This window comes from Chinchilla lanigera, unplaced genomic scaffold, assembly GCF_000276665.1.
Source record: "Chinchilla lanigera isolate Chin_1 unplaced genomic scaffold, ChiLan1.0 scaffold00003, whole genome shotgun sequence".
Taxonomy (NCBI): Eukaryota; Metazoa; Chordata; class Mammalia; order Rodentia; family Chinchillidae; genus Chinchilla; species Chinchilla lanigera.
In genome coordinates, this window is record NW_004955404.1 from 45,383 (window position 1) to 72,097 (window position 26,715).

The following is a 26,715-nucleotide window of genomic DNA, read 5'->3' on the forward strand; positions in this document are numbered from 1 at the left end:
ACCAGATGTGTTAGGTTCAGTAATTTATGACATAAAAAACTGACAATTCTAAATAGTTCAAACTAATAGTTTTCAGGATTAGGTACTTTGTTAGACAAATGACATGTAAGCCTTCTAAAACTAAAAATATTAAGTACTGAATGGTAACTCAGAACTCTCAATTAGGGTCATTCCCAGTTCAAGGCAATTAGGACTAAAGTTGTGGTAACAGTCTTTACGTGACTTTTGGCCCATAGAGGCAAGGGTTTCTGATGAACTCACTTGGTGGAGAACTGTGATATGGTAAGACCAGCAGGGTTACTCATCACCCCAATTAATCACAACTCCTAGCTTCCTCATGCTTGGACAGCCCCCTCCCATATAAGATACTGAGTTTAATTATGTGACTTGTTTTGATGAACAGGATGTGATGGAAAGGCTGTTATGGAACTTTCAACTTTCAAGAGGTCCTGAACCTTTCATTCTTGTCCTTTAGATTCTTGAGGCCACCACATGAAGAAGCCTGCAATGAAAGCTGTGTAAAGAGGCCTGGCAATCTCAGCTGAGTTCCACCAATGATCCGAGTTTCACAGATCAGGAGCTTACCGTCCAGGCTGTCCACAGCTGCTTGTGTGGCCCTGGTGAGGCCAGGAGAGGGGCACCTGGCCTAGAGAATTCTAAACATTATGCACCACTGCTGGCTGAAGCTACAGAGCTTTAGAGTAGCATGTTACACAGTACCAGATAACTGATAACTTTAGTAGATATGCTGAACGGTTTTCCCCCCTCATACTTCCCTGATAATTGATACACAGAGCTCCAGGTGCTCCATGGCATGACCAACATATTAGCTATGTTTAATTTTAGCATATCTGGGGAGTACACAGCAGTTACTCACTATGGGGTCAACTTCATTTTTCCAATGAACACCTTCATGTACTCCATTACTTCCCGGACACCTTCTTTTGTGAAGCTCCTGTTCAATGTTTGCTCATTTTTATTACATTATTTAACTTTTTTAAAAAAACCATCTTCTAGAATGTTTCATGTTCTCAACGTGAGTTCTTTGGAGTCAGTCACTTTGTCTAGTCTGTAGTGTGCTTTCCACTCTTTTTATGGTGTTTTTAATTCATAGTTCTTAATTTTATTAAAGTTCAATTTAACATAATTTTTCCTCTATGGTTTTATTCTGTAATACAAATCTGTGCACACTCCAAGGTCCATATCTCAAGATTTAACCTCAGTGGCCACTCCTGACTTCACAGTAATTGAATCTGAGTACCCACAGCAATTCCACTGACATCCTACTGCCATTTATCACTACAAAAGTAATTATATACCACTGTTCAGTGAACATAAGGCATCCTAATATTCCACTGAAAAGTAAAACTTAGTATCATGTGGTACCCTGTATTATAAATAGAAACATCAAAGCCCTTTATTTGTTTATTTAAAAAAAATCTCTAAGGTTTCTCCTCCCAGCATGCACTTAGAATGACTCTTTTCTGACACATGCTTCACACATATGCTGTCACAGTGTTCTGTAAACAGCCAGTACTCAGTTCACAGCTGAATGGACACTTAATAAATCACTGATTCCCATGCATTGTTCTAACAAATTAGAGCTTCCTGATATTAATGTAGTTAAAATGATAGAAAAGATAAACTTAAAACCTTTGATAAGAATTCAAGAAACTACAACAGAGACAAACAACAATCTAAAAAATGAGGATGCACAGCCAAGAAGAATGATTATAATCTTACCAATATAAGCTTCAGAATCACCAATGTACATTTCGATGCAATGACCAAGCATTGTAACAGAAAACGTGTCATCTCGCCTAAGACCAAGGGCCTGCCAAAAAGATTCAGGATGGTTATGAAGATGTAATCCCTTCTCTTTTGTTTAGAAGTCATCTCACAATGATTCACTTCAAAACATTCCAGGGAATCTGGGTGAGGGTGTAAGTGGGGATACAGTTACAAGACTGGACACAAGCTGATGATAGCTAAGGATGGGTGAGGGTCATGGAAGTTAACCACTATTCTAAACTTCTGTTTGAAAATTACCCCCAAGAGATTAAAAAACTGTATCTCCACATACAGTCCTCTGAACCTTTTGTGTTAATTACATCACTGAAGAGAAGTAAATTATGTAGTACCCAAATATAAGTATCTGAAAGATCATACAAGACCAGAAAACTTGCTTCATCCAAACTGCGATTAGTTTGGGATTCTAGCTATTGCAGAGGCCCCTAAAAATCTCCAACTAAACCTTAAAAATCAGGCATCAACCTATTACCAATGAATTTATCTTTGAAAAAGGACATTCCCTCATATTTTACCTCTTTTTCCAAATACCATCAGTTCATTGTTTCTAAGACCCATATTTTCTCAAATTCTGTTGTTTCTTACACATGATAGTTTCCTGCTACTACCATTACCACAGCAGTGATGGAGTGTCCTGCCTGTGAACAGCAGACTTGGTGGTTATGTAAGAACCAAACCATGGAAAAACATGGAAATATGACAAAAGAACTGTGGTGGTCATTCGCGTTTTCCCAAAAATAAGACCTAACCCTAAATAAGCAGTAGTCTTCACCATGGTGATGGCCTGTGTCTTGCAGAAGATTACACCTCATTATTCTCTTGCTCAGTAGCTACTCTGTAATGGTAGATAAGGCAAGGTTGTTGGAGCTCACATTTTTGATCTCTAGTCTTCAATGCTGATTATTTTCTGGTTAGATCTTATTTTCGGGGAAACAGGGTAATAATCTTTTGTTGACATGTTAGCAGGCTGAAAGGTTCTAAGAGGCTTGCAAAGCAGGGTACATGTGGCTGAGAAGAAATCAGAGTTAAGAATAAGATGTGTGCACTGGCACCAGGACACTATTTTTGGAAAACAGAGATCCTGACCATCTAGACTGAAAATTGTGACCATTTATTTTACTTGTTTTTTTTTTAATAAGAGTGATTCCTGGTTTAAAAAAAAAAATCTTTGTCTAAAATATCCAAAAGAGTACTGTCTTTAAGTACCAGGGAAAAAAAATTAAACGATAAAGAAAAATTATGTTCAAGTTTAATTGGGAACATTTTCTTCTTTGTGGTCACCTTGTTTATTTATGGTATCTTGGTTCTGATGAAATGGATTAAAGTGAGGTTCTTTCCTTGTGATTAATGCATGGATTGCTTTTGTGTATCTACTAAATCAACCTAAAGGAACTGTTAAGAGCTGTAAGTAGACGTCTGGGTGTTCCCAAAGCCCATTCACTGTGAAGAGTTATTTCTGTACTTGCCTGCCTAGATGAGACACCTGAACTAAATCAAATAACAAGTAACTTTGGGCATTAGAAAACCTAAATGCACTTAAAACAAATCTCACAATTGTTCTAATTTGATGAATATTGCTTAACATGCACATGCTTTTCTCTACAAAGAATATAATGAACATAAGGTTGCCTAAAGAAGTTTAAAACAGTAAAGAAATAAAATACTGCCTAGAAAAGATCTCATAAAAAAGAAGTAGTAAATGTTAACCAGATTTAAAGTGGATACAAATAAGACATACAGTGTGAAAATAGTCCACAGCATTTTCAAAGTTGCCCATCAGACTATGGATATATCCTATGGCAGAATAGGTGGATGCATTCTGAGGAATTAATACCAATGCTTGCCGGTGGTAATCCAATGCCTCAGTATATTTTCTGTTGAAAGAAGCCAGAGGGGGTAGAATTGGAGAAGGGGGATAAAAGAAAACAATTATTGAGTATACTAAAAGTACTAAATTTCTAAGATACACAAGATTCATCTAAGATACACAAAATTCATCTACATACACTCAGAAGAAACTTTACTGTATTACAATAGTAGAATAGACTGTTAATACTGTCTCATAACTATTTTTAAGATTTTCAACACCTTGAAATGTATCTTCCTGGCATGCTCCCCTCAGCCAGCCATGGACACTCCTGCATGATCTGCTGTACTTGCCCTTGCTGTCTAAGTGACACTGGAATCAGAACCTCATTCTCAATTCTTGGCCTGTGCCTTATCACACACTACTTTTTCATGTGATGATAGGCTTCCCACACCTGTGGTTAGAAGCACCCAAGGAGTTTTGCTTAAAGATTTGCAAGTCACTTGAACAGTGTTCCCCGAACTTCTCTGGGATATTTATCCTGTAAAATCTTGTATGGAAAAAAGCTTTTGGGAAATGCTACAACTCATAATGCAAAGTAAAGACTCGAAGAAATCCTGCAATAGAAAAATTAATTAAACCTTGACTTATCTAATTTCCAAGAATTTTTTACTAGTACACGTTTCCAATACATTTTGACCCCTTCTCTCCCCTTTCCTGTGTTTATTTCCCTTTCCATTTAAGGAAGAACTAACTCCCTACTTCCTGTATCTGTCCTTTATTTTGCTCTTTATTTATATTTTGGGTTTCTCATGTAAGAGAAACCATGTAATATTTACGCTTGTGTGTCTGATTTATTTCACTTAGCATTATGGTCTTGTTATGGTTTGGGTCTGGGTGTCCCCCCCAAAGCCTCATGTGGCCATGGGGCAGGCTTTTAGCGTTTGATTGATTATGGGTGTGAGAGCTGCACCCGCCCTGGGGTGGATAGTTTGCATATGTAAGGGACAGGAAAAGGGTGCTTGAGGCCATTCCACCCTGGTGCGTGCTTGTTGCTTAGCTGTGTTCTGCGGCCATCAGCTGTAGCCCTCTGCCATGTGCCAGTCTGCCTTGTAATCTGCCAAGTACGGACTAAAACCTCCACAAACTGTAAGTGAAATAAACCTTTCCTTAATTTTGGGAGTCAGGTATTTTGTCCCAGAAACAAGAGAAAAGTAACCAAGACAGGTCTCAAGGTGCATCCACTTTCCTATAATGACTTAAGTTTATCCTTCTTTATTGTAGAGTAGTACTCCATTCTGTATAAATACCACAGTGACTTTTTACCTGTCATTTGTTTACTACACCATTAAATCTCTGGAGCAACAGAGTTAGAATATATACATTATTTGAATTAGATCTTATTGTCCTGATTCTTCTGAATTATTTTGGAATACTAAGATTGTTTTTACATTAAAAGAAGTTTTTATAATGTTTCTAAAATAAAATTAAACAAAAGGAGAGAAATAATAAAAACACTGATTTTGATGCTTGTTGTACCTGGGCAGCCAAGTGTAAGGAAACTAGAGGACCTCATGAAATAAAAATATTGCAAAGGCTATTCAAAATTAGGTAAACATTTAGCACATTTCTAAAAATATATTTTGGAAAATGCTCTACTTTACTTACTTAAGTTTTCTGCAGACATGCCCCAAGTTGTTCAACAAAGGTTCCCATTTGTCAACTGTTACCTAAAGCATAGCAACATCAAGCCCATGAGTTACAAGTGTCACTGTTTAGCCTGGTTTATTTGAAGTGCATCATTTCATGCCTCTGCAGCCAGGAGGTCTTTGCATCCCTCTCCTGACAGACGCCTCTACCACAGCACAGGGTAAGGGCATTTGCCGGTTTAGCCATTTTTCTTTCCTCCTAGAGGAGACTTCCTGAGAACTCTACCACAATTAGAACTGTCAAACAGCCCAGCCATGCTGAAAGTGTTTAAATTATGTACCTGTAGCCCAGATTCTCTTTGAAACATTGCATTTTTATATGCATCTGCCTAGGAAGTATTTCCACTTAGAGATGTTTCAAGAACTTTAAATTCAACATGCTACACCAACTCATCTCTCTCTGGCCATTCCAGCTCCCTCATCATGTCCCCTAGGTAACCCAACTGCCAGTCAATGTAACGAAACCATCCTGATGCTCTAAGAATACCTACAGTTTGTTCATTCTACCTCCCGGGCATAACGCCAACCCTGGAATCCTCAGCTTTCCATTGGTTTGGGTTTCTATCTTGCAAGAGCCTGACCATGATGTCCTCTTTGGAAAACCATTGTCTTCCCACACTTCCAGGGCAGGATATAAACTCTCTAACAAAGACAGTTTAAGGCCATTAATGACTCACACTGAACCTGTCCCACTTCTTAACATTTTCTATGACTTCAAAACCCAAGCCACACTAAATCAGCTTTCAGCTTTGTATGTGTCACTCTCTACACCTCAAATATTCTACTTCATTTCTGCTTTACTGACATCTGGTCACCTTCAAGACTGAGATGCATGATGTAACCAAAAGCCCTAACCACCTCCGTGTCTGGGTGAACCACTACCCTTCTATGTAGGTAGTGCCTTTCTTTCTTCAATGACATAGTTGTATTACTGCCAATTTACTAATTTGCATTTATCAACAGATCTGAGGGCAAGAAATACCAAACTAGCTTCTGTAGCACCCAATGCCTAGCTAAGAGCCTAGGACATAGCCATCAGCTAAATGAACAAAGAAACCTGAGTCACTTTTTCTAACTTCCATTGAGACTGGGCCTAGAAGCATAGCCCATGCAAATAAAAATAAATCCTTCAGTGGTTCTTAGGGATGGCTGCTTATCTTTGGGTATTTGGATATCTACTATACTTTATAACTAAAGTCACATAGTATTTTCCTTTCATACAATTTTTAATGGCACTGTGATACTTCAATAATATTGTGTTTTTATACTTAAAGCCATTATTTTCAATTTCTGGAAGACTGAAGTGACTCTGAATGAATGAAAGAATATATTTCCAATTTTACATGTGGCTCAGAAGCATATAAAACTTTCCCATGCAGCCATTTGGATTCAGCAGACCTGAGAGTGTGTACTTCTAAACAGCTTCCAACTGCTAGGCAAGACTAAAGAAAAACACTAGGATCATCCAGAATCATCCAAGACTCAGCTGAGAAAGAGCCTACTTTTATACACATCCACATGCAGATGAGGATGACAAACAATAAGAGACCACAAGAAGCAAAGCTGAGTCCCTGGGGATAGGCAGACTGCCACTACAGCAGGCCTGCAGAGCTGTACCTGTCACATGTGACAGATGTGGACATAAGGAAGAAGGGGTCCTATAGGTAAATGTGACACTGGGATGTGAAAATCAGAACAGAATAAAACAAGATAGGTATAACTCAAAGAACTGGGAACCAGATGTGCAAATCCCTTACCTATACGTTTATTTCTAAATTGTTACTACTTTAAAATAATGCCAGCGCATATAGATCTTGGCTAGTTGGAGGGCTGTCATAGCACCAATTCATGAGGTGCACCTTTCACATACCAGAACCTCGCCAAAGACTTCAAACATGCAAAGGTCTAAATACACAGCACACAGTAAGGGACAGCAACCAAAGGTCTGAATTCAAATGACAGCTGCCACCATGGAAGTGGATCTGCTACTAACTGTAGGCACCCCCTCAGTCAAGCACTAGGCTCCTAAAGGGTCTAGAGAAGTACTTGTTAGAAGGTGCAGGCCCATCAAGTTCTACTAACCATCCCACATGCCCAGTGCCAAATCATGTCATATATCTGACTGCTCTCATGTAACCCAGCCAGGGTACTCTAAGAAGCAAATATCCAACATCTGTCCCTTCTTCAGAGCTCATTTTTGCCATGTGGTAAAATAGTTCATTATCTGACAATTTTACAACACCAAGCCCCTTGTTATGACAGATGTCAGGTTATTATCTCTCTAGGTAACAGAGACTATGTCTCCACTATTTTTTTCATTCAATAGTAAATATGCTCAGTGGTATGTATGTGTGTACTTACAGATATTACATAGAATAATACCTCATTTCCAATTGCTTTAATTTTTTCCAAAGCATCAAGAAACCATTTTTCTGCTGTTTTCCATCTAAAAATAGAGGGGAAAAAAAGGTTGTAGGTTATTCAAAATTAACAAGTATAAACATCTAAAAAATTTTTTTTAGTTATCTTTTTCTGGTAGCACTACAATTGAATGGGTAATCTACTGAGAATAAATGACTCAAATTAAAATTTAAGTTAGATAAATGGTTAATCTTATGGTATTAATATTATATGAATTCAGGATTTAGGAGACTTGATTCTTATGATTTGTAGTATTTAGGTTTCTGCAAACCTCCTGTTATAATACTTCATCAACTGATCATGAATAAACTTGTTTCTTGTGTGCTTCTGTCAGACACCTTGTTTAACATGCATTGTTGACTCACTAACACTGAGCTCGAGGACAACAGCATAGTCGCTCCAGCCTGAATGAAGCTTATCTGACACCATCTACTTGGGGAAGATATCAAGCTTCTAGTGCGTCCACCGAGACAGCACTAAGCTTGGAGATTAAATATGAAATACCTACAAAAATGTGAAAATATGGCACTAAATAGATCACAGAAAGGACCCCATGTGAGGTGATAGAGATAGGATTCAGGGGCGTCCAATCTTCCAATAGTGCATATCTGAGCATATCAAAGGCCCCAAGTGCCAGTTTTAAGGTGCCAAGAAAATCTTAGTAAGTAGCCAATGCACAGATACAGAGCTCATAGACACCAAGAAGGGGCTGCGCTAAATCAGTGTGCATCTTTAAAACTTCAAACTTTCTGTTTGATAAACACCTAGACAACCCTACATGCCACAAACAACGCTGAAGCTCTACTTTACTGTTTTTAAATTCATGTATAATCTAATGCAAAGAATTAGATTTTTTAAAAGTATGGCATGGAATCACTTAATTTATAAATATCAAAGGCTACAGAAAAGGCTCAACTGACCTGGACACCAGCAACCGGGAGATTATAATTAGCTTAATTTTCTGGTTTACTAGTTTCAAAAATTGTGGGAAAACTTACTCAAGTGTGTGTCTAACCCTAACTGACAGAAATGACCAAGAATCCTAGAACCTCCAGGTCACACTGTGGATAAGAACGTGTGGCAGCCAAGATCAAAGAAGATCAAAAGATGGCTTTAGGATTATAAGGAAATCCAAGAGAGCAGTGTCTACTTTTTCTCTTTAACTTCCATCTCCTAAAATAATACATAAAAATAAAAATGCTACAGGGTCACTTTGCTCAACTGAACTCTGGTGAGGGAGGTGTCACTCACAAAGTCAACAGAGGGGCCGAGGCCTTGGATACTTACTCTCCATTCTGAAAGGCAACCACCCCAACCTCATGGATTACAAAAGGGTCTTCTGGTGCAATGCTCAGAGCTTGGCCGAAGAATCTTTCAGCCAGTTTTGAGTTATTGGTCAAACCATATTCTAATCCAATATACAGCATTGGCAGATGACACCTAAAGACATTGGAAATTTCATACATTCAATACCAAAAGAAGTTGGTTAATTCAGTAGAAATTTGATAACTTCAGACACCATCTGCAAAATAATTTAAACGTAGCCTAAAACACAACATTAACCCTTTTCTGTTTACTAATAGTTAATGAATAGCTAATGGGATTTTAGACTAATCAGTTGCCACTTCTAGAATCTATCCATAAAGCCAACAGGAACACTGGCTAATGTTATTAAAAATCAACTTTTTTAGAACTTTGGGAGTTAATCCAGGACTAAGTGTATGTTCAAGAAAACACCTTGCTCTGGGTAAGCACAGACAACTTGTGGTCCTTAAAACATACTCTGCCCACCTTTTGCCCCAGCAGCCCCTTTAGCAATGGCAGAAGTGGTACAGCCCTTGGCCCACTTGCCACTGGGAGCAGCAGGGACAGCAGTATGGAGCTCCTGCAGCAGAGGGACTGCAGCCCTGGAAAAGGCCTCTCCTAGCCTCTTTTTTTGATCTCAGAGCTATCTGTGAGAAAAGGTCTATCTCTGCCTCACCTGTTGAAAACAACCAGCAGCACTATTTATCACTGCAGCTGCCTGAGGCAGCTATAACTAGGCAGGCAAACAAGTGCTAGCCAAAACCTTACAGGACAAATGAGGAGTAAGACCTTGGGGCAACACCAGGGGCAGATGCAAATACTGGAAAGCCCTGAGGAGGCTGAATCTCTCATCTCTGACCTAAAGGCTCAGTGTACAAAACAAGTGAAAGCTGAGGCAGGTGGTCAACAGCAGTGGGTTGCAAAAATGTCCCCACACAGGCAGAAAGGGATCAGAGCCACTGAGCTAGCTAACCAAGGCTTTTAGTGGCCTCTCATAGCAAGGGACACAGACTACAGAATGGATTCTGAACTCACTATAACAAGTGGGGTGGATGGGGAACCTGATTTCCAGAAATGCCACATTATATTACTTTCAGCAAAAATAGATAGGCAAAGGAAAAGACAATATGGCCCATATACAGGGAAACAAAGCCACAAGAAATTTTTGGAAGAAGCCCAGATGTTAGGCCTAAAAGACAAGTACCTTAAAAAAGCAGTATTATTCTAAGAACTATGTCTACAAAATTAAACTATAACAATGTCTTACCAAATAGAGAATAATAATGACATAGAAATTATGATTTTTGTTTGGTTTTTTATTTATAGCATTTACTGTCTTTTTACCAGTTAATTGTAAGTATAATAAATGACCATTTAAGAATATTTCAGGGCCAGAGATATAGCTCAGTGGAACAAGCACCTGCCTGGCAAGTAGGAGGTCATGAGTTTGATTCCCGGTACAAAAAAAAGGAGAATATTTTAAAGAACAAATATGTAAAACCACTAAGGAAGAAAAATCATCTATAATTCAATCTTTCAGAGAAAACCAGGGTTACCATTTGTTTCTTCTAATAGACTATACACTTAATTTCATTTTTAAACAACAATGAGCACAAGTTGTACCAGTATTTTGCAACCAGTATTTTTATTTGTTTGGGTTTTTTTTTTTTAAACAGGGTCTCACTAAACAGTGCATGCTGGCCTTGAACTTGCTTATGTAACCCAGGCTGGCCCCAAATTCACAGTGATCCTCTTGCTTCAGCCTTCCCAGTACTGTGATTACATGGCTGTACCACCATACCTGGCATATAGAAATTATTAAAAAGGGCCAAATAGCAATTCTGGAGTTGCAAAGTACAATGAAGAAATACAACACTGACTAGGAAGGCTTAAAGGCAAATTTGAATAGGTAGGAGGAAGAATCAGTAAGTAATCCATATGATGATGGATAACTGAAAGAATCCTTCAGACGGAGACTTGCCGAGCAAGAAATAATAGAGTCCTCCAAGCTAAAACGAACAGACACTAAATAGTAACTCAAATCTACACAAAGAATGTGTCCAGTATAAGTAACTACACTGGAAAATATAAAACAGTGTACGTATGTTTTTGTTTACAATTCTTTTCTTCTGACTAAAAGTCAATTGAGTAAAACAATAATTTTAAATCTGTGCTGATAGGCTTATAATGTGTCAGGTGAAACCCTTATGAAAATAATGGCAGAAAGGAGACAGGAGGGAATAGATCTAAGCTGGGGTAACGTTGTTTTGGTATACTATTGAGATTAGGTTGGTTTTAATAAAAATTAGATTGTTTTACGATGTTAATTATCATCCCTGAGATAACCACTAAGAAAAAGAAATGTGTGTATGTGTGTGCACACGCACACAGATATATAGATAGACATATACCATATATAGAAAAAGGTGACCAAGATGGTTTGACTGTAAAGCATCTATTTAACACAAAAGAAGTCAGTAATGGAAAAACAGATTCAAACTATGAAATACAGAAAACAAGGAACAAAATGGCAGACATAAATCCTACTTGCCAGTAACTATAGGAAATGCAAATGGAATATACACTCCAATGAAAAGATAAAGGGTTAAGAACATGATCTAATTGTACGTTGTCTACAAGAGGCATACTTTAGATTCAAAGACATGAGCAAGCTGAAAAGGATGGTGTTAGGGTTTGTATCTGGAATGTTCCCCAAAGGCTCCTGTGTTACAAGATTGGCCCCCAGTGTAGCAATGTTCAGAGGTAGGTCTTTTTGGAACTGATGGGTTCATGAGGGTTCTGACCTTATCAACAGATTAACCCATTCACGAGTTCCTAATCAGATGAGCTCCTGGGAGGTGATGGAAATTTAGAAGGCAGGGCACAGCTGGAAAAAATGGGTCCTTGACAGCCTGCCTTTGGGGGCTAAATACTGTTTCCCATCCATCCCCTTCCCCCACAAAATTTCTCTCTGCTTCCAGGATGCTAAAAGATAAGTACCCTTGCTCCACCAGCACCCTACACAGTGGTGCTCTGCTGCATCAGGGCTCAGAAACAATGGACCATGTGACCATGGACTGAAACCTCTGAACTTGGGAGTCCAAATAAATCTTTCTCCTTTAAGTTTTCTCCTTTAAGTTGACTTTCTTATTAATGTGTCAAAGCAATGAAAAGCTGACTAACACAGATGGAAAAAAAGATATCACAAAACAAAGGAGAATTAGTATGACTTAGATAAAACATACTTTAATTAAGGAGAAACTGTTAGTACAGACAAGAGAGGCTCAATCTGTGAAGAGTATTCATGATTGCACAGCATCTAACAAAAGAGGTTCAGAATACATGAAGCAAAAATTGTCAGAATAGAGGGAGTAACAGACAATAAGAGCTGAAATTTCAGTGCTCCACTTGCAATAAAGAACAGAGTAACTTGGTAGAAGAGCAAGAAGAAAATGGAGGCTTCAATGACACTCAGAAGATGAAACCTAATAGAGGTCTACAGAACACTGTACTCTACATGAGCAAAGATCGTAAGTGTATCTGAAGCAATCTCTGGAACAGGCCCTATGCTGGCTCATAAGAGAGGACTGAGATCCCACAAGTGATGTTCTCTAGCCACAGGAGAATCAAGTGAGAAATCAATACTACAAGGAAATGTGGGACATTCACAAACATGTGGAAATTCAACATATTCTTAAGTAGTTCAAAGAAAAAAAAAAACCACAGAAGAAACTTAAAAATTTATCTAAACACAGGCAAGTTAAAAGAATGCTAGGTTATTCTGATATGAAAATCTTATGTTGATGTGAAAATTTAATGACAAAGTTTGCTAGACTGGAAAACACTACAGATATTGTGTTATTCACTGTTACTGACTTTGATTCTTAGTTAGGAATTAGCTAGCAACTACTATTTCTAGCATCTAGAATATCAACAGATACCAGGCCTTAGCATGTATTCCTATAAAAAAACTAATAAATTACTGAGATTTTTTTGCTGCTTATTTATCAAGTTGATAGTAGAAATATGCAGGAACTGGGCCTGAACTTCTGCACAGATTGAAGGTCTCACACGTCCTTAAAAACAGGACGGACAGACTGGACTAAGCATGAAGCCCATTTATGTGATCAACAATGTGATAAATGACTACAACCCAGAGGATTATTTCTAGAGGCATGATTCGTGCTCTGGAATGAATGAATAGGACCCCCTCAAATTCACACATGAAGCCTAACCCCTACTGTGATTGTATTTGGAGACAGGGCCTATGAAGGGTGGTAAAAGTTAAATGAGGTCCTGAGTAGGCCTCTACTTGAATAGTGAGGGTCCTTATTAGAAGCTGCCATCTGCAAGCCAGGAGCTGCTAGCACCTTGACCTTCAACTTCCAGCCTTTCACAGCCATGAAAAAATAAATTTTCATTGTTTAAATTATCCAGTCTGTGATATTTTGTTATGGTAACTCAGGCTGACTAACACACTTAAGGACTTACGTCCTTCACCTTCACAGTATTTCCATAAATGACTAGCTAAATATAAGAGACATACCTTTCAAACTTAATACTATAAAAAGCTGAGATGATAAATAATCTGTATGCAGAACCAAATGCCAAAGAGTCTGATAGTATGAAAAGGCAAATCAAACCTAACAAGATGAAATTCAAGATAAATATTTAGCCCTATCCCTGAATTCTACAAAGGTAGCTAAATTCTATTTCGTACCTTCTACGTATAGGACACCGCTCAAAGTCTTTAATGGCTATTACTGAATACTCCCCACAATAAACCAGTATTATGCTATTATTCCTACTTTTCCAAAGGGTTAAGCAATTTTCCCAAGATCACACAGCACTGAGTGGAAGAGCCAAGAAGTACAAGCAGTCCAAATGTACTCCAGCCCTAGTGACCATCACATTCCCAACGCCTGCCCCCACAGGGATGGAGTCATCAGTCAGTGAGATCTGTTCACAAAAAAGAAGTCTGCAATGAATAATCAATGTGAAGTCACAGAATCAATGGGAATAATAGTACTTTCTACTCACCAAAGAAATATACTTTCAGGATACATTTGTATCAATACTGTGTATATAATATTGACATAAACCTGTAATACTGGCAAATAGTCCTGCACTACCACTAAGCCATACCAAATAACTTCTGGTAATAGATATTATAATTTTGCTCATGAATATTTTCATTTTTGCATAAACATGTGAAAAAGGGCTTCCACAGTCATCTTTTCCTTTGGCCTAATTTCATAGCTCCTTTTGCACTGAGATAAGCTGTTGGGCAAACTCAACTTCTTTTCCCCTCCATCTCCATAATTTTACAATCACAAAGTAGCACATAAGAAGCAAGTATGATGGTTTTGTTTAGTGTAGCAACCAAATGGCAGTAACAGTAATTTCATTTCATTCTATTAGAAGGAAAAAAAAACAAAAACAAAAACCCAAACTCTCCCATGGAGTTCACTCAGTTTGCTCTGTCATACCCTTTCATTAGCTGTGCTGCTGTAAAGTAGGCAGCCATGGCCTGGTCATGCTCACTCTCAACAGCAAACGAATGCCCATAGGCTATCCACGCAGGTCCATAGGTCTTCTCCAGTGTTGTAGCTTTGCTAAAACAAAAGCATTCATTCAAGTAATATATTTATTGTTAAACTGTTAATTTTATATAAACACATGGCTTCAAACACATTTATTACTTATATTAGCTCAATAAACTGTTAACACATTAAACACTAATATAATAGTTGTGATAATGCATCTGAACTAAATGTTTAGCAATTCAAACAAAATTTTAAGGAACTTTAGGAGACAGGTCTATACCTTTTTAGGTACTATAACTGAACTCATTAACATTCGGCATAAACTCACAAATATTATTTATCCCAGAAGTCCATTCTATAACCCAGGCAACAAGCAGTGGTAGTAGCAACAGCCACTTAATGATGGTTGTTTTGTGCCAGGTATCAGGTTGGGTGCCTTAGATGCATGATCTCATCCTAGCAACTTGCAAGATAAAGTAAGTATATTTTAAAGACAAGTATACCAAGGCTTAAGAGATAAGAGATACCAAAGGGTGATGATAAGAGATTCACCCTAGCTCCCCAGGTTGGACTAATCTTCAATAAGTAGACATTAATAGCTGATATACAATAAGGATTAAAGAGAATATATCACAAAGTATGGACAATATAAAAGGTACTCTCCTTCTTCCTGGCCTTTTATTTTCTCAGCTTTCATTCAAATGTTCCGTGTTTCAGGTAGAGTCCACTGAATCACAAACTAAATTAAAGAAGCACAGTTCAAGAGCACTTCTATGATACTAATAATCATTTTCCTACTCACAAGCTTTTCTAAAGTGCTGTACATACAACCAACTGGAGAGCTCTTCTTATTTCCTTCCTAGTACAAGGCTCTTTTGTGTCATTACTTTTTCTAACAATTCTGGACTAGAAGTACTCCATCATCCTCATTTTTAGAGAAGAGAGTCAGACTTCCTTGACTCTCTCAAGGAATTACAGCAGAAAAATCAAAGAAATTGGATAAGCATTCAAGTCTGATTCCAGAGATCACGTTCTTTCCCTTAGAAACCATTTTCTCTTCGTTAGCACAGGTATTACTGGATTTAAAGTTTTTAAGTAATTAATTCTTCATCTCCTAGACATTTTTCTATACTTGCAAAATAGTGATTAAGTGGCTTGACAGAACAGCATGACTTTCCTTAAGGTAAAACTACATAGGAACTTATGTATTCTGCCAAAAATTGTTCTATACTCACATTCAGTAACCCTAGTATCATGTAAAGTGTTACACAATTTTATAACTATTAGCAAAAGGGCTAAATATAAAGGTTAATAGTATCTTTGTAAAAGAAAAACAGAACCTTTCAAACTGTATTTTTCTCTACTATTTTCTATTTATTCTCACTTATGAGTAAAACAAAAACCACCTAAGCTCCTTCCAAACAAGGTGCATACCACCGATTTACCTCCCCTTATAGCATCTTATGCAAAGCAAGGCACACAGGAGCCGGGCGTGGGGGTGCATGCCTGTAATCCCAGCACTTGGGAGGCTGAGGCAGGAGGATCATTGTGGGCTTGAGGCCAGCCTGGACTACCAAGTGAGCTCAAGCACAGCCTGAACTGCATTGCGAGACCCTGCCTCAAAAAGAGACAAAAAAAAAAAAAAGGAAAGGAAAGAAAAGCAAGGCACACAGAAAAAACTTATCCTTTCACACTACTTGAAAACTATATTACGATTTATTGCATTGAGTAAGAAATCTTTTTCTATAGGTTCACTATAGAAGAAGTAAAACAAATTCATACCTGAGATATCTTCTGGCATGTTCATTTTTATGACCAACCATGAGATAATAACATCCCACTGCAAACCAAGACACCTAAAAAGTTCAAAATTTACCATGACCAATAAGCTTAAATTTGAACCGGAATATCTAACAAGCTACGCTGGACAGAGGGTACACCAGATGTTCCCAAGTCACATATTTTAGCATGAATTAAAAATTTCTCTACAACAACTTACTCCAGTGCTATATGAGAACGGATACTCCTCAACTCTTTCTCAAGGTGGCTTCCATATAAAGGTGCCCAAGGATACTCATCTGTACATCTTGGCTTGACCATGGTTCTCCTTGCTCTGCTACGGTTTGACTCTTGTCAAGCCTCTCCTGTACTGACTTCACAGTGAACTAGGGGAAAATTCTTGTCTGGTCTGAGACTTAGACCCAGACTCTTGGCTTTCTTTAAGGGTATAGTTACTGATTCTGTTTTTCATTCCTAGATCTGCATTCTGACCCACAGGAGGGTAGAATACACACTGATTCAATCATTCACAAAGCTCAGTATGTTGTTTTATCCTATGCAATGTGAGATATCCACCCTGATTACATTCCTTACAAAAGGTAGGGTGTGACTGTCACCATTAGTACTTTATATTCTGTATGATGAATACCTTAAAAAACATGAATATTTTTATAATTAGAAAAAAATAAAGATTTCTGTTTTAAGTTACTTCTGTATAATTAAAAAACACCTTCAAGGAATAAAGAAGTAATGCCACCTTCTAATGCCTTAAACAGATTGTGTCCTACTTCTTTAAAATAAAACATTGTTCACTTGAATTTAAATATAATCTACTGTCTAGATATAGTACTACTTAGGTATTTTCTTAAAGTTCATGTAAGAAAAGAGATTTATATTACTTACAGGATTACTAGGATATAAATCCACCAGTTTGTGAGAAAGATAGAAAAGCTCTGTATTACAGAAAAAAAAAAAAGAATTATTCAAATGAAATACAATACAATTTAAGGTTGGACCCTCTCCCTAGTTATAACTCTTCACAATCAAAAACCTGTTCTTAAAGCAACAACCTTATCCCTCTCTTCCTGTCTAGGTATAAAATCACTTGGCTCATGAAGTACAGAAATCCCACCTGGTAGATACAACCTCCCCAGACCCACAGTGGGTAGTGAGCACTTGCTCAGGGACTGGAAAGCTGGATAAGGGCACATGGCAGGCCACAAGGGAATGGATGCCCTGAACAAAGCACTTCAGGTGTGGCAGAGGTTCCTGCAAAGTTCCCAATTTAGAAACCTATATCCTTATGACACACACATACCCAAGATGGACCACCTTAGCCACCCACAATCAAACTGGTCAGCACAAACTTTCAAATTGATCAGACAGTGTATTATATCCTCTTGAGAAATACGGGTTAAATTCTAGCATTTTGTGACAAATTTCCTATATGCACACTTTAAGATGCAGTAGTCTGGGGCAGCTGGGCAGACTATACCTCCAAGCAGTGTCCAGGAGATGCAATGCTACTGGTCCACATACCAGTTAAAAGTTAAATTAAAGTAGTTTACATACCAGAGAGCATCAGGAGTTTTGAGTTGGTTATGAATTTTCCAACCTCCTGACAGAGCTCACTGTTCAGTTTTATAAAATTAAAGGACAAATATTGGCACAAACACAGCCAAATGTTTCTGAAATATTAAAATGTAGAAAACTCAAGCAAAAAATCTGCTCTCTTCTAGTCTGTAAATACTGCAGTTACTGACTCTGCCATATACATTTTAAGGAATTTACAAAAAAAAAAGTCAAAATCCATACTCAATACTTTAAATCACAAATTATGTTTGAGAAAAGGAAAGAGGAAACAGGAACCCAGATATAGATTGTTCTGTCAGAAAAGCAAAGCAGGCTTGAACACTCTGATAACTCTTTCTTCCCCAATCCTTACTCTTGTCACAGGGCTCCATCATGCTGTCATTTCAGTCTCAACTGTCCATGATTTGTAAGACAGTTTCAAGAGTTACAGAATTTTCTGTTTTAAGTATTTTAATTAAAAACAAAACTCTTACCATTTGCTTTATTCAGTTCCACAAGCGTTCCTATATGTACAGGTAAACAATTTGCATGGAAAGGATCTTTTTCCATTACTCTGAAAGTTAAATTAAAGTAGTTTACTATCCTGGAAACAGTATGTGACAGCACTCACCATAACTATTCACAGAATATCTAATTTAGAATAACACATTTGCAATGCCTGAGACTGGGTCCATGATTTAGGGGTAGAGAGAAGGCTAGAGGTTGCTGCTGGCATTTAGCAAATAGAGGCCAGAGACACTGCTAAATACCTAATCTAAAAAACACAGAATATCTAATTTAGCTAAAGGAAAAGTCTGAGGAGATACCCTGGAAAGCTGGTGTATACAAGAGATGGCTTAGCTGAGTATGCCAAACAGGGCAAAAAGTATCTACAGGACTACATTAGTTTCCACTTTTTCTTTTCTTTTTTCTTTTTGTGGGGTTCTGGAAGGGTCAAACCTAGAGTCCCATGCATGCCAACAGTAGGTAAGTATTCTGAAATATATCCTCAGTTCAGTCTCTACTACGTGAAGAACTTTATAAAACTATTGCTAAAATGCTGTTTTCAAAATCATCAAATATGCCGTTTTCAAAAATACCAAATGCTGTTGATACAAAAATTATCAACACGGACCCCCATATCTCTCTTCTAAGTTAGTATAATACACCTACATGTATGAATAAACTGCTCTTGTAAGAAAACAACCCGTTTGGTTCTCTGAAAATGTAAATTAAACTATCACCAAGTATTTCAAAATTACTCAGAGAACATGTCTATGACTTACACAAGTGTGGTCTGAACCCCATGTTCCCAAACAAAAATGGCAGGATATACTTACGCAGATGTAAGCTTGTAGCACATCTTAAAATCACAGTTATAATAATGTCTCTCAGCTAAAGACACTACCACATCTAGATTCTCTTGCAAGCCATCTACAGACTCAGGGATGACAGTTTCACTAGGCTTATTATACTGAAACACAGAGAAATTTAAACATAAACTCAATGAGAAGAAACATATCAAAAGGCAGACTCAATCTGTTTGGCCCACGTGGTTAACACTTGTATACAGGACCTATGTGAGTCCTTGAAAACTTTTAAGCTTTAAGTTTCACAGGTACTCCCTCATTCAATTTAATCTTGTCTCAGTTTCATCACAGAATTTCATGGTAGGGAATATTTCACACAAAAACTCAGGAAGTATAAGAAAAACTCCTAATTTTCACACAGCCCCATCCTACTTATCTGATAATTCAATCTTTTAATATAAGGAATCCTCGAGAGGAAGATGAAACTATTTTAGAAGCCTTTTTAGGAATCACAGGCATTTTAAATAATCTATTTTTTTTTGTTTTTTTTCCAGTACTGGGAATTGAACTCATGACCTCGTGCTTGCTAGGCAGGTGCTGTGTCGCTGAGCTAAATCCCCAGCCCCTAAATAATCTATTTTCATAAGTGTGCCTGATCAATAAAATCTTTTATTTTTAAAGATTTAATAAAGAGATAAAGGTCAAGCTTAATGGAATAAATAAGACATTTATATAAAGCAAATGCTGAGTTTCTGCTTACCTTTTTTAATTTGTTCTCAAACAGAAAACGTAGTAATTCCTGTTCTTCAGGACAGAGCTTGCTAAGAGGTAGTGATTCAAGAAGTTCTTTTTCTTAAAAATGGTGAGAAACAACAAAAAAAATCACAATATTTATTGGGGAAAAAAGTCAGCAACTAAAAATATTCTGTATAGTTGGTCAAAGTAAATCAACTCGACTCAAAACAAAAAATGCTAGAGAAAGCTGACATTAGTGGTCTGCAGGCCTCGGAGACTCAAATCACTTGAAGGAGAACCCTGGAAGGTTCCTATCATTAGCTAAACGGAGGCCCACAGGTGTCAACACCACTGATGCTGTGTGGACCATGCACTGCAAAGTATTTAGCAGTGTCTCTGGTCTCCATTTGCTAAATGCCAGCAGCAACCTCTAGCCTTCTCTCTACCCCTAAATCATGGACCCAGTCTCAGGCATTGCAAATGACCCCAGTGATCAAGAACGACTGTACTATGCTGAAATATTTGAATCCAATTGCCACAGCAATCCCATTTTCTTCCTGGTCTCTTAATTGTCCACCCTGTATCACCATCAACACACCACATCAGCAGTTCTGTCCCTACAGACAGAACTGCTGTACATCAGGATCAACTGGAAGCTTTAAACCATCTGAGGTCAGGGCCTTCCTTCAGAGACTCTGATTAGACTGGTTAGAAATTGGGACCTGGACAATGATTTTGTCTAGAGGGTGGAGGGTGCTGGGAATTAAACCCAGCTTCTCATGAATGCTAGGCAAATACTCCACTGGTGTTTGTACCATGTACATTCCTAGCTTTCTTACTACTGAGAAAGGGTCTCACTACATTGCCCAGATTGACCTTGAACTTGTGATCCTCCTGTTTCAGCCTACTAGGATTACAAGTATATAATACCGTGTCTGGAAACACTGGGTTTTTCAGTTTTTGAAACAGGGTCTTGCTATGTAGCTCAAACTGACCTACAATTCACTATATAGCCCAAGGTGGCCTCAAACTTGTGGTGATCCTCTTGCCTCGGCCTCCCCAGTACTGGGATTACAGGCATGTGCCGCCACACTCAGCTACACTGACATTTTTAAAGCTCCTCAGGGATTCAAAGTATAGCCCTGTTGAGACTCACTGAATCAGATACTGTAATCTTGGTTTATACTACCTCCAACTGCTTCTCAAAAAGATAATCTCACAACTCCACAACTGCTAAGGAATAGCAAAAGGAGCAAAAGGCATTGCACAATTTCGAGTTTTGCATTATACTTCCTACTTGAAGACAGGAGAGTTAGTAGGTCTATTCAAGCTGCACATAGCCTGCTCTTGATTATACTTCAGAGAAAAAGATAGTCCCAACAATACTAACTGTGCTAAACATAAAAACACCTCAATTTCCAAACCTTCTTGTGCTGTCAACATGTGGTGTGATGTTAAAAGATCAAATGCTTCAAAACAGTAGACATCAAGCTTTAAAGCTTCTTTATAACTGTAGGTGGCTAGGGTTCGATTATCTAAAGCATCATAAATTTTCCCTCGTAGAAGACAAATAGAACTCTTTATCTGCTGGAAAAATTAGAGGAGTCACATATTAAGTCTGAACTTTTAATATTTGATCCAACCCCACACAGTATTTAATATATCTATAAGGATTTGGCTCAACTATCAAAGCATAGTATGAACTAACACAGACATGAAAGAAAGCTAATCTTTAGGCTATCTTCCTCAGGTTCTGATCACTTTATTCCAATGAGTCTTTATAACTAATGTATATGTCATGGCTACCAGGTGCATTACTTCTTTTGCCCCAAAGAGCGCAATGATTTAGAGGTAGCAGAAATGCATGCGTAGGACAAAAAGTATGATGTGAAGACCCATGAGGGAGTCCCTAATGAGTACTAGTGACCTGTGGTCAGAGTTCAGGAGCATGGCCTGCTAGAGCCATCGACCTGAGTTCAAACTCCAGCCCTTCCACTTAAGTATGACCCTGGATGATGATTTAAATAGTCTTGGCCTCAGCTTCCTTTCCTTACTTGTGAAAAGGGAAAAATACCATCTTACTTATAGAAGTCAGTAAGGACTGGAGATGTGACTATCTCGTCTCATTATCACCATTAACAATAGGACATGGAGTTGGATTTACAGTCTAGAGCCAGAAACTAAGAAACACATAACTGAGTTGAAAAATGATCCAGAGATAAGCAACTAAAATTATTAAGGAGATGCTGTATTATAATGCAATACACAAGTTCAAAAGGTTATTTACTTTTGCCATGAAACATGGACATTCCCCGCTGCTGTTACTGAAGCATGCTAACAGTATGACTCACTGAGGACTGTGACATTTCCCAGTCACTGGAGGAGTCTTTCAAGCCACTTTCATCCTTCAGGTATTTTTCAAATAATCTTTTGTTGATTGGTTCCTCCATATCAAGAATATCAAGAGCCTGCTGATACTCTTTTGCAGCATACTATGTAGAAAATAGAAATACTCATCATCTATGACTTCTAGATTTTAAAAGGGTAATACACATTATATTCATTATTTAAATCTAAAATGTAATTTTCTTCATGCCTGCCAAAACAATCAGTATTTAATAGCAAACAATACTAAAGAAAAGAATATTTCCTCATGAAATACTATACTAATCTGCCAAACTCATCACCGACTCTTGTACGTACATGAGGAATGCATAACACTTACATAATCAAGCTTTCACCAAATAAACGAAACTGAGCATACTTACGTGACATCTGGCTGCAAGGTAACGACATGCTTCATACAACTAGGAAAGAGATTGTTTAAAAAGTTATTAAATTAATATGTATCTTCACTTTGAAGAAAATCATGAGCAGAAAATGTAGAGAGCTATTTCCACAATTTCTCCTTTTACTCTTGCATTTTAAAAAATCCCAGTCTTCCTACTGCATATTTACCGACCTTACCAGTTTACCCTGCACACAGAATTTAAAAATGAGTGAGGATCTCCCTCTGCATGTTATAGTAGGGGAGATATGAATAGAACACAACACATTATGAAAGGCAGGCATAAAAAGCACTAGCTGATTGAAAGAAATATCTGCAGAGGAGAGCTAAATGAAGAACTGGTCAAGCAGTAGAAAGGAGCCTAAATACAGTACCTGTGCAATGTCTAAGACATAAAAGGAACCTAAAGTATTTGCTAAAAGCAGTGACAATAGTAGACCTCTGGTATCTACGAATGCATCCGATTTTATCCTGAAAGTAGACAGAAATCACCAAATGAATTTGTAGATGACATATTCAGAACTGTGTTTTAGTTTGCAACTATCCTTGTGATAGTTTGGACACAGCAAGGACAGACTGGACACAAGGAAGGTGGGAAGGAAGAAAAGGTTACTGGAGAAGAGACAAGAAGATAGGCTCCAACAGAACAGACAGATGGAAGGCCTCACTTGTGTGACTGGCAAGGAGATAGAAAGAGATGGCAAGAAACACACAACCTTAGAACTCACAACTTCAGAGCTACATAGAAAAATTAATTTTCAAGCTGAGCACAGTGCCCTGCATCTGTAGTCCTAGCATGCAGGAGGCTGAAGGAGAAGGACTGTTTGAGACCAGGAGTTTGAGACCAGGGTGGGCAACATACTGCACCCCCATCTCAAAACCCCATCCCACAAACAACAACCAAAACAGCATTTTTTTTTTTTTCCAAAACAGCTTTTTCATAACTTAGTGACTAGATGGAGTATAGAGAGAGGGGAAACAAGGTGTCTGGGGTTAAGAATAGGAAATTTTCTCTTCACATTCAAGAAGAAATGAATTCTCTTAAATAAGTTTGATATAAATAGAACATACACCTGAAATACTAATCTTGAGGTAGAAATAAAGATTGGTAGAAAAGAAACAAGAAATATCATAATTTTTAAAATGTACTTTAAAAACACCTACAGCTTCAAGACAAAAATTACTCCACCCCTTTCCCCTGCCACGAAACTCAAAACAAACAAACAGTAAGCCTGTAAATTGGGCGTGAGCTTTTCATCTAAAATTCTGTTTCCTCTCAGCAATGTTAGTGGGCAGCATATCTCAACTTTAAACACATGTAAATGGTTTACATTCTAACAGAGCCTGACCAAGTGGGTAACCTGACAGGAGGAACACACTAGACTATTCATCTTAATAACACCCTTCAAGACTACATAAAGATAACTAGCTCCAGACTAGAATATGTCTGTCTTGAGAGCCCATACTCTATTTCCTCTGACTGTGTATTTTTAAAATCCTGCCTAGGGCTGGGGATATAGCTCAGCAGCACAGCGCCTGCCTGGCAAGTGCAAGTTCCTGAGTTTGATTTCCAGTACCAAAAATAAATCAAATCAAATCAAATCAAATCAAATCAAATCAAATCAAATCCTGCCTAATAAAGCTCTTATGCCTCTCACTAAAGCATCTTGAAAATTCTTTTTCTATGACAAAAGTCAGTGATCTTACAACCTACTCCATGGGTGGAGTGAATTAAGGTTGTCTTCTCTTCCGGGGACCTCCTTGGACCCCATCTGTGACATTCTGATGACTTTTTAAAAAAAACAGGACTGAAAGCTCTGAAATTCACACAAATAATGTACTTACTTTGTCCAGTTTTCGTGACCGAAGTGCATGGGCTGCTCTGTGATACTGTGCTGTCAGATAAAGACACTGAGCCAACCAGTAGACATCCTGAGGGTCCTCTGGAGGGAAAAATTAAAAATAGTCAGAGGAGCAAGGTGAAATAGTTCAAAAGATTAATTAGAAAAAATTAGTATTTACCACTTACCATGAGAGAGTGAAGCTACTTTGTCTGCCCAAAACAAAGCACTTTGATACTGTTGCTGCACACACACAAAAAAATGAACAAGGGGTAACTGCCCTGTTTTTTTCAGTTATGAACAGATGTCCACTATTATTAGAATGCCATATAACATCTGAATGCAGTAAGTTTTCATTTGTAGTGTCTGTCAATCATATTTCTACCTTATAGCTTAGGTAGGATGAGTTTTAGTTTAATTGTACAATAAGAACATTACTGTAAGATCTTTACGTATATAATTCATGAAGGTAGTCTTAAAAAAAAATACACTGCAAAAAGCATGTACCTAAAGTAGGTAATTTAAAATCTAGTAACTACTACTTCTTGTGCTGACATTTATATAGGTTCATTCAATAAGCTGTTAACCAAAAAGACAAAAAACCAAAAAAGCTGACATTGGAAAGTCACTCACAAATTTGCCATAGCTAGCTTTAGTCCCTACTTCATATTATCTTAGTCTTTCCACAATCTTTGCCTCAGTTCCCCTTAGCAAGCCACAACAGGGATGCCAGAGATGAAGACAGGGAAGGATACCTACAGACCAGCTGCAAATCTGCTCAGAGAAGGTGCCCCAAGTGGAAACCAGGCCCATGTTATTCCTCTCTATATCCCAGTGCCAAAGAAAAAATGATCAAAAAACCTTTTAGTCAAGGACTGGTAAATAAACCAGCCGCCCGGCATGGTACAAAGATTAGGCCACATTACTTAGCACTCAATTCGGAACACGCCGCATAGAACATGGCTCCCCTACCCCTTCGTTTGCAATTTACTGAGAATGCAAGTACTTAAAACAGAAGAGAAACATCACATTGATGCTGATTACAGTCTTAAACCCTTCTCGCTGTCCCCTCCGGAGTAGTGTAAGGAGTCCCAGGTCGTTAATAGGAGTTTTTTTAAAAAAGCATTGACTTGAGACAAGCTTGTTCATACCCTTATTCACGTGAATTCAGGCAAATACGAATCACAACTAAAACTCGAAACGTTCTGCGGCCAGCCAACTTCTACAGCCAGGCTGCAGCTCATCTCCACCGTCCCGCCCTGCCCCGCCCCGCCGCCTACTACCCGAGCCCGCCCTGGCCCCTGGCCTGCCCTTCCTCCCGCACTTGGTCCAGGTACTGCCGCACGCGCTTCCGCAAGCGCTCCAGGTTCATGGCCATGCAGCGGGAAAGCGCTCCACACCCTAGAACTCAGCCGCCAGAGTCTCCGGGTGCCCACCCACCAGCACCCGCCACACAGCACTTCCGCTCCCGACAGGCCACGTCCCGGAAGTCCCTGCAAAAGCGTCCCCTCTGAAACGGTAAACGAGCGTTGTGCCACTGGTTCCAGGGCAATCCTGTAACGCATGGGCTTCGGCCGCTCTGTTGCTCTCTTCCCGGGCGCGGACTCACCGTCGCGACGGACCCAGTAAGCGCGGGGAGAACTCCAGAGCCCCGGCGCGCAGGCAGAGTTGTCCGCCGGGGCTGTGAGCGCGAGGGACCATCGGCTCCGGGAGAACTGTCCTCCGGCGCAGAGAGCTGTAGCAGCGCGGCGGCGCCTTCCGGCAGGATTGCCGGGGACTCAGAGGCGGGAGGGGTAGGAGAGACACTTCCCGAGTATCTTTCTGTGCTTTTTGATTTGCAATCCATACACATGTATTATCATTTTCTGCTTTTATGCCTTTTTTTCTAACGCTTCTTTTAACTTCATTATTACCCTGTGTTCTTGTGTTTTGCATTCTTAGATACAGCCTTTCTTATTTCTTATTCTTTCTTATTTCTAACTACACACTAATGCGCTCTCTTTGTAAAAGAGTCCAACCACGAAGGTGTAAACAGGTTGGAAATTTCCCTTCTTTCTCAGCTTCCTAGGAAAGGTCATCGCTAAGTTGTTGTG

General features: G+C 38.6%; 1 protein-coding gene across 5 annotated transcripts; it reads right to left on the bottom strand.

Moving 5' to 3' along the window:
- Nucleotides 1–1,743: 1,743 nt before the first annotated feature.
- Nucleotides 1,744–26,220, bottom strand: Cdc16 (cell division cycle 16; the record flags this gene model as incomplete). 5 transcript variants are annotated; one of them, XM_013515461.1, is given in 18 exon segments in its annotated part: nucleotides 1,744–1,834; nucleotides 3,548–3,683; nucleotides 5,285–5,346; nucleotides 7,708–7,771; nucleotides 9,034–9,186; nucleotides 14,541–14,666; nucleotides 16,380–16,453; nucleotides 17,280–17,329; nucleotides 18,443–18,522; nucleotides 19,289–19,422; nucleotides 20,019–20,110; nucleotides 21,418–21,577; nucleotides 22,345–22,485; nucleotides 22,762–22,800; nucleotides 24,627–24,724; nucleotides 24,811–24,865; nucleotides 25,382–25,446; nucleotides 25,947–26,220. In XM_013515461.1, coding segments are annotated over 18 exon segments (1,861 nt in total), but the record flags the coding sequence as incomplete, so codon positions are not given.
- Nucleotides 26,221–26,715: the final 495 nt, after the last annotated feature.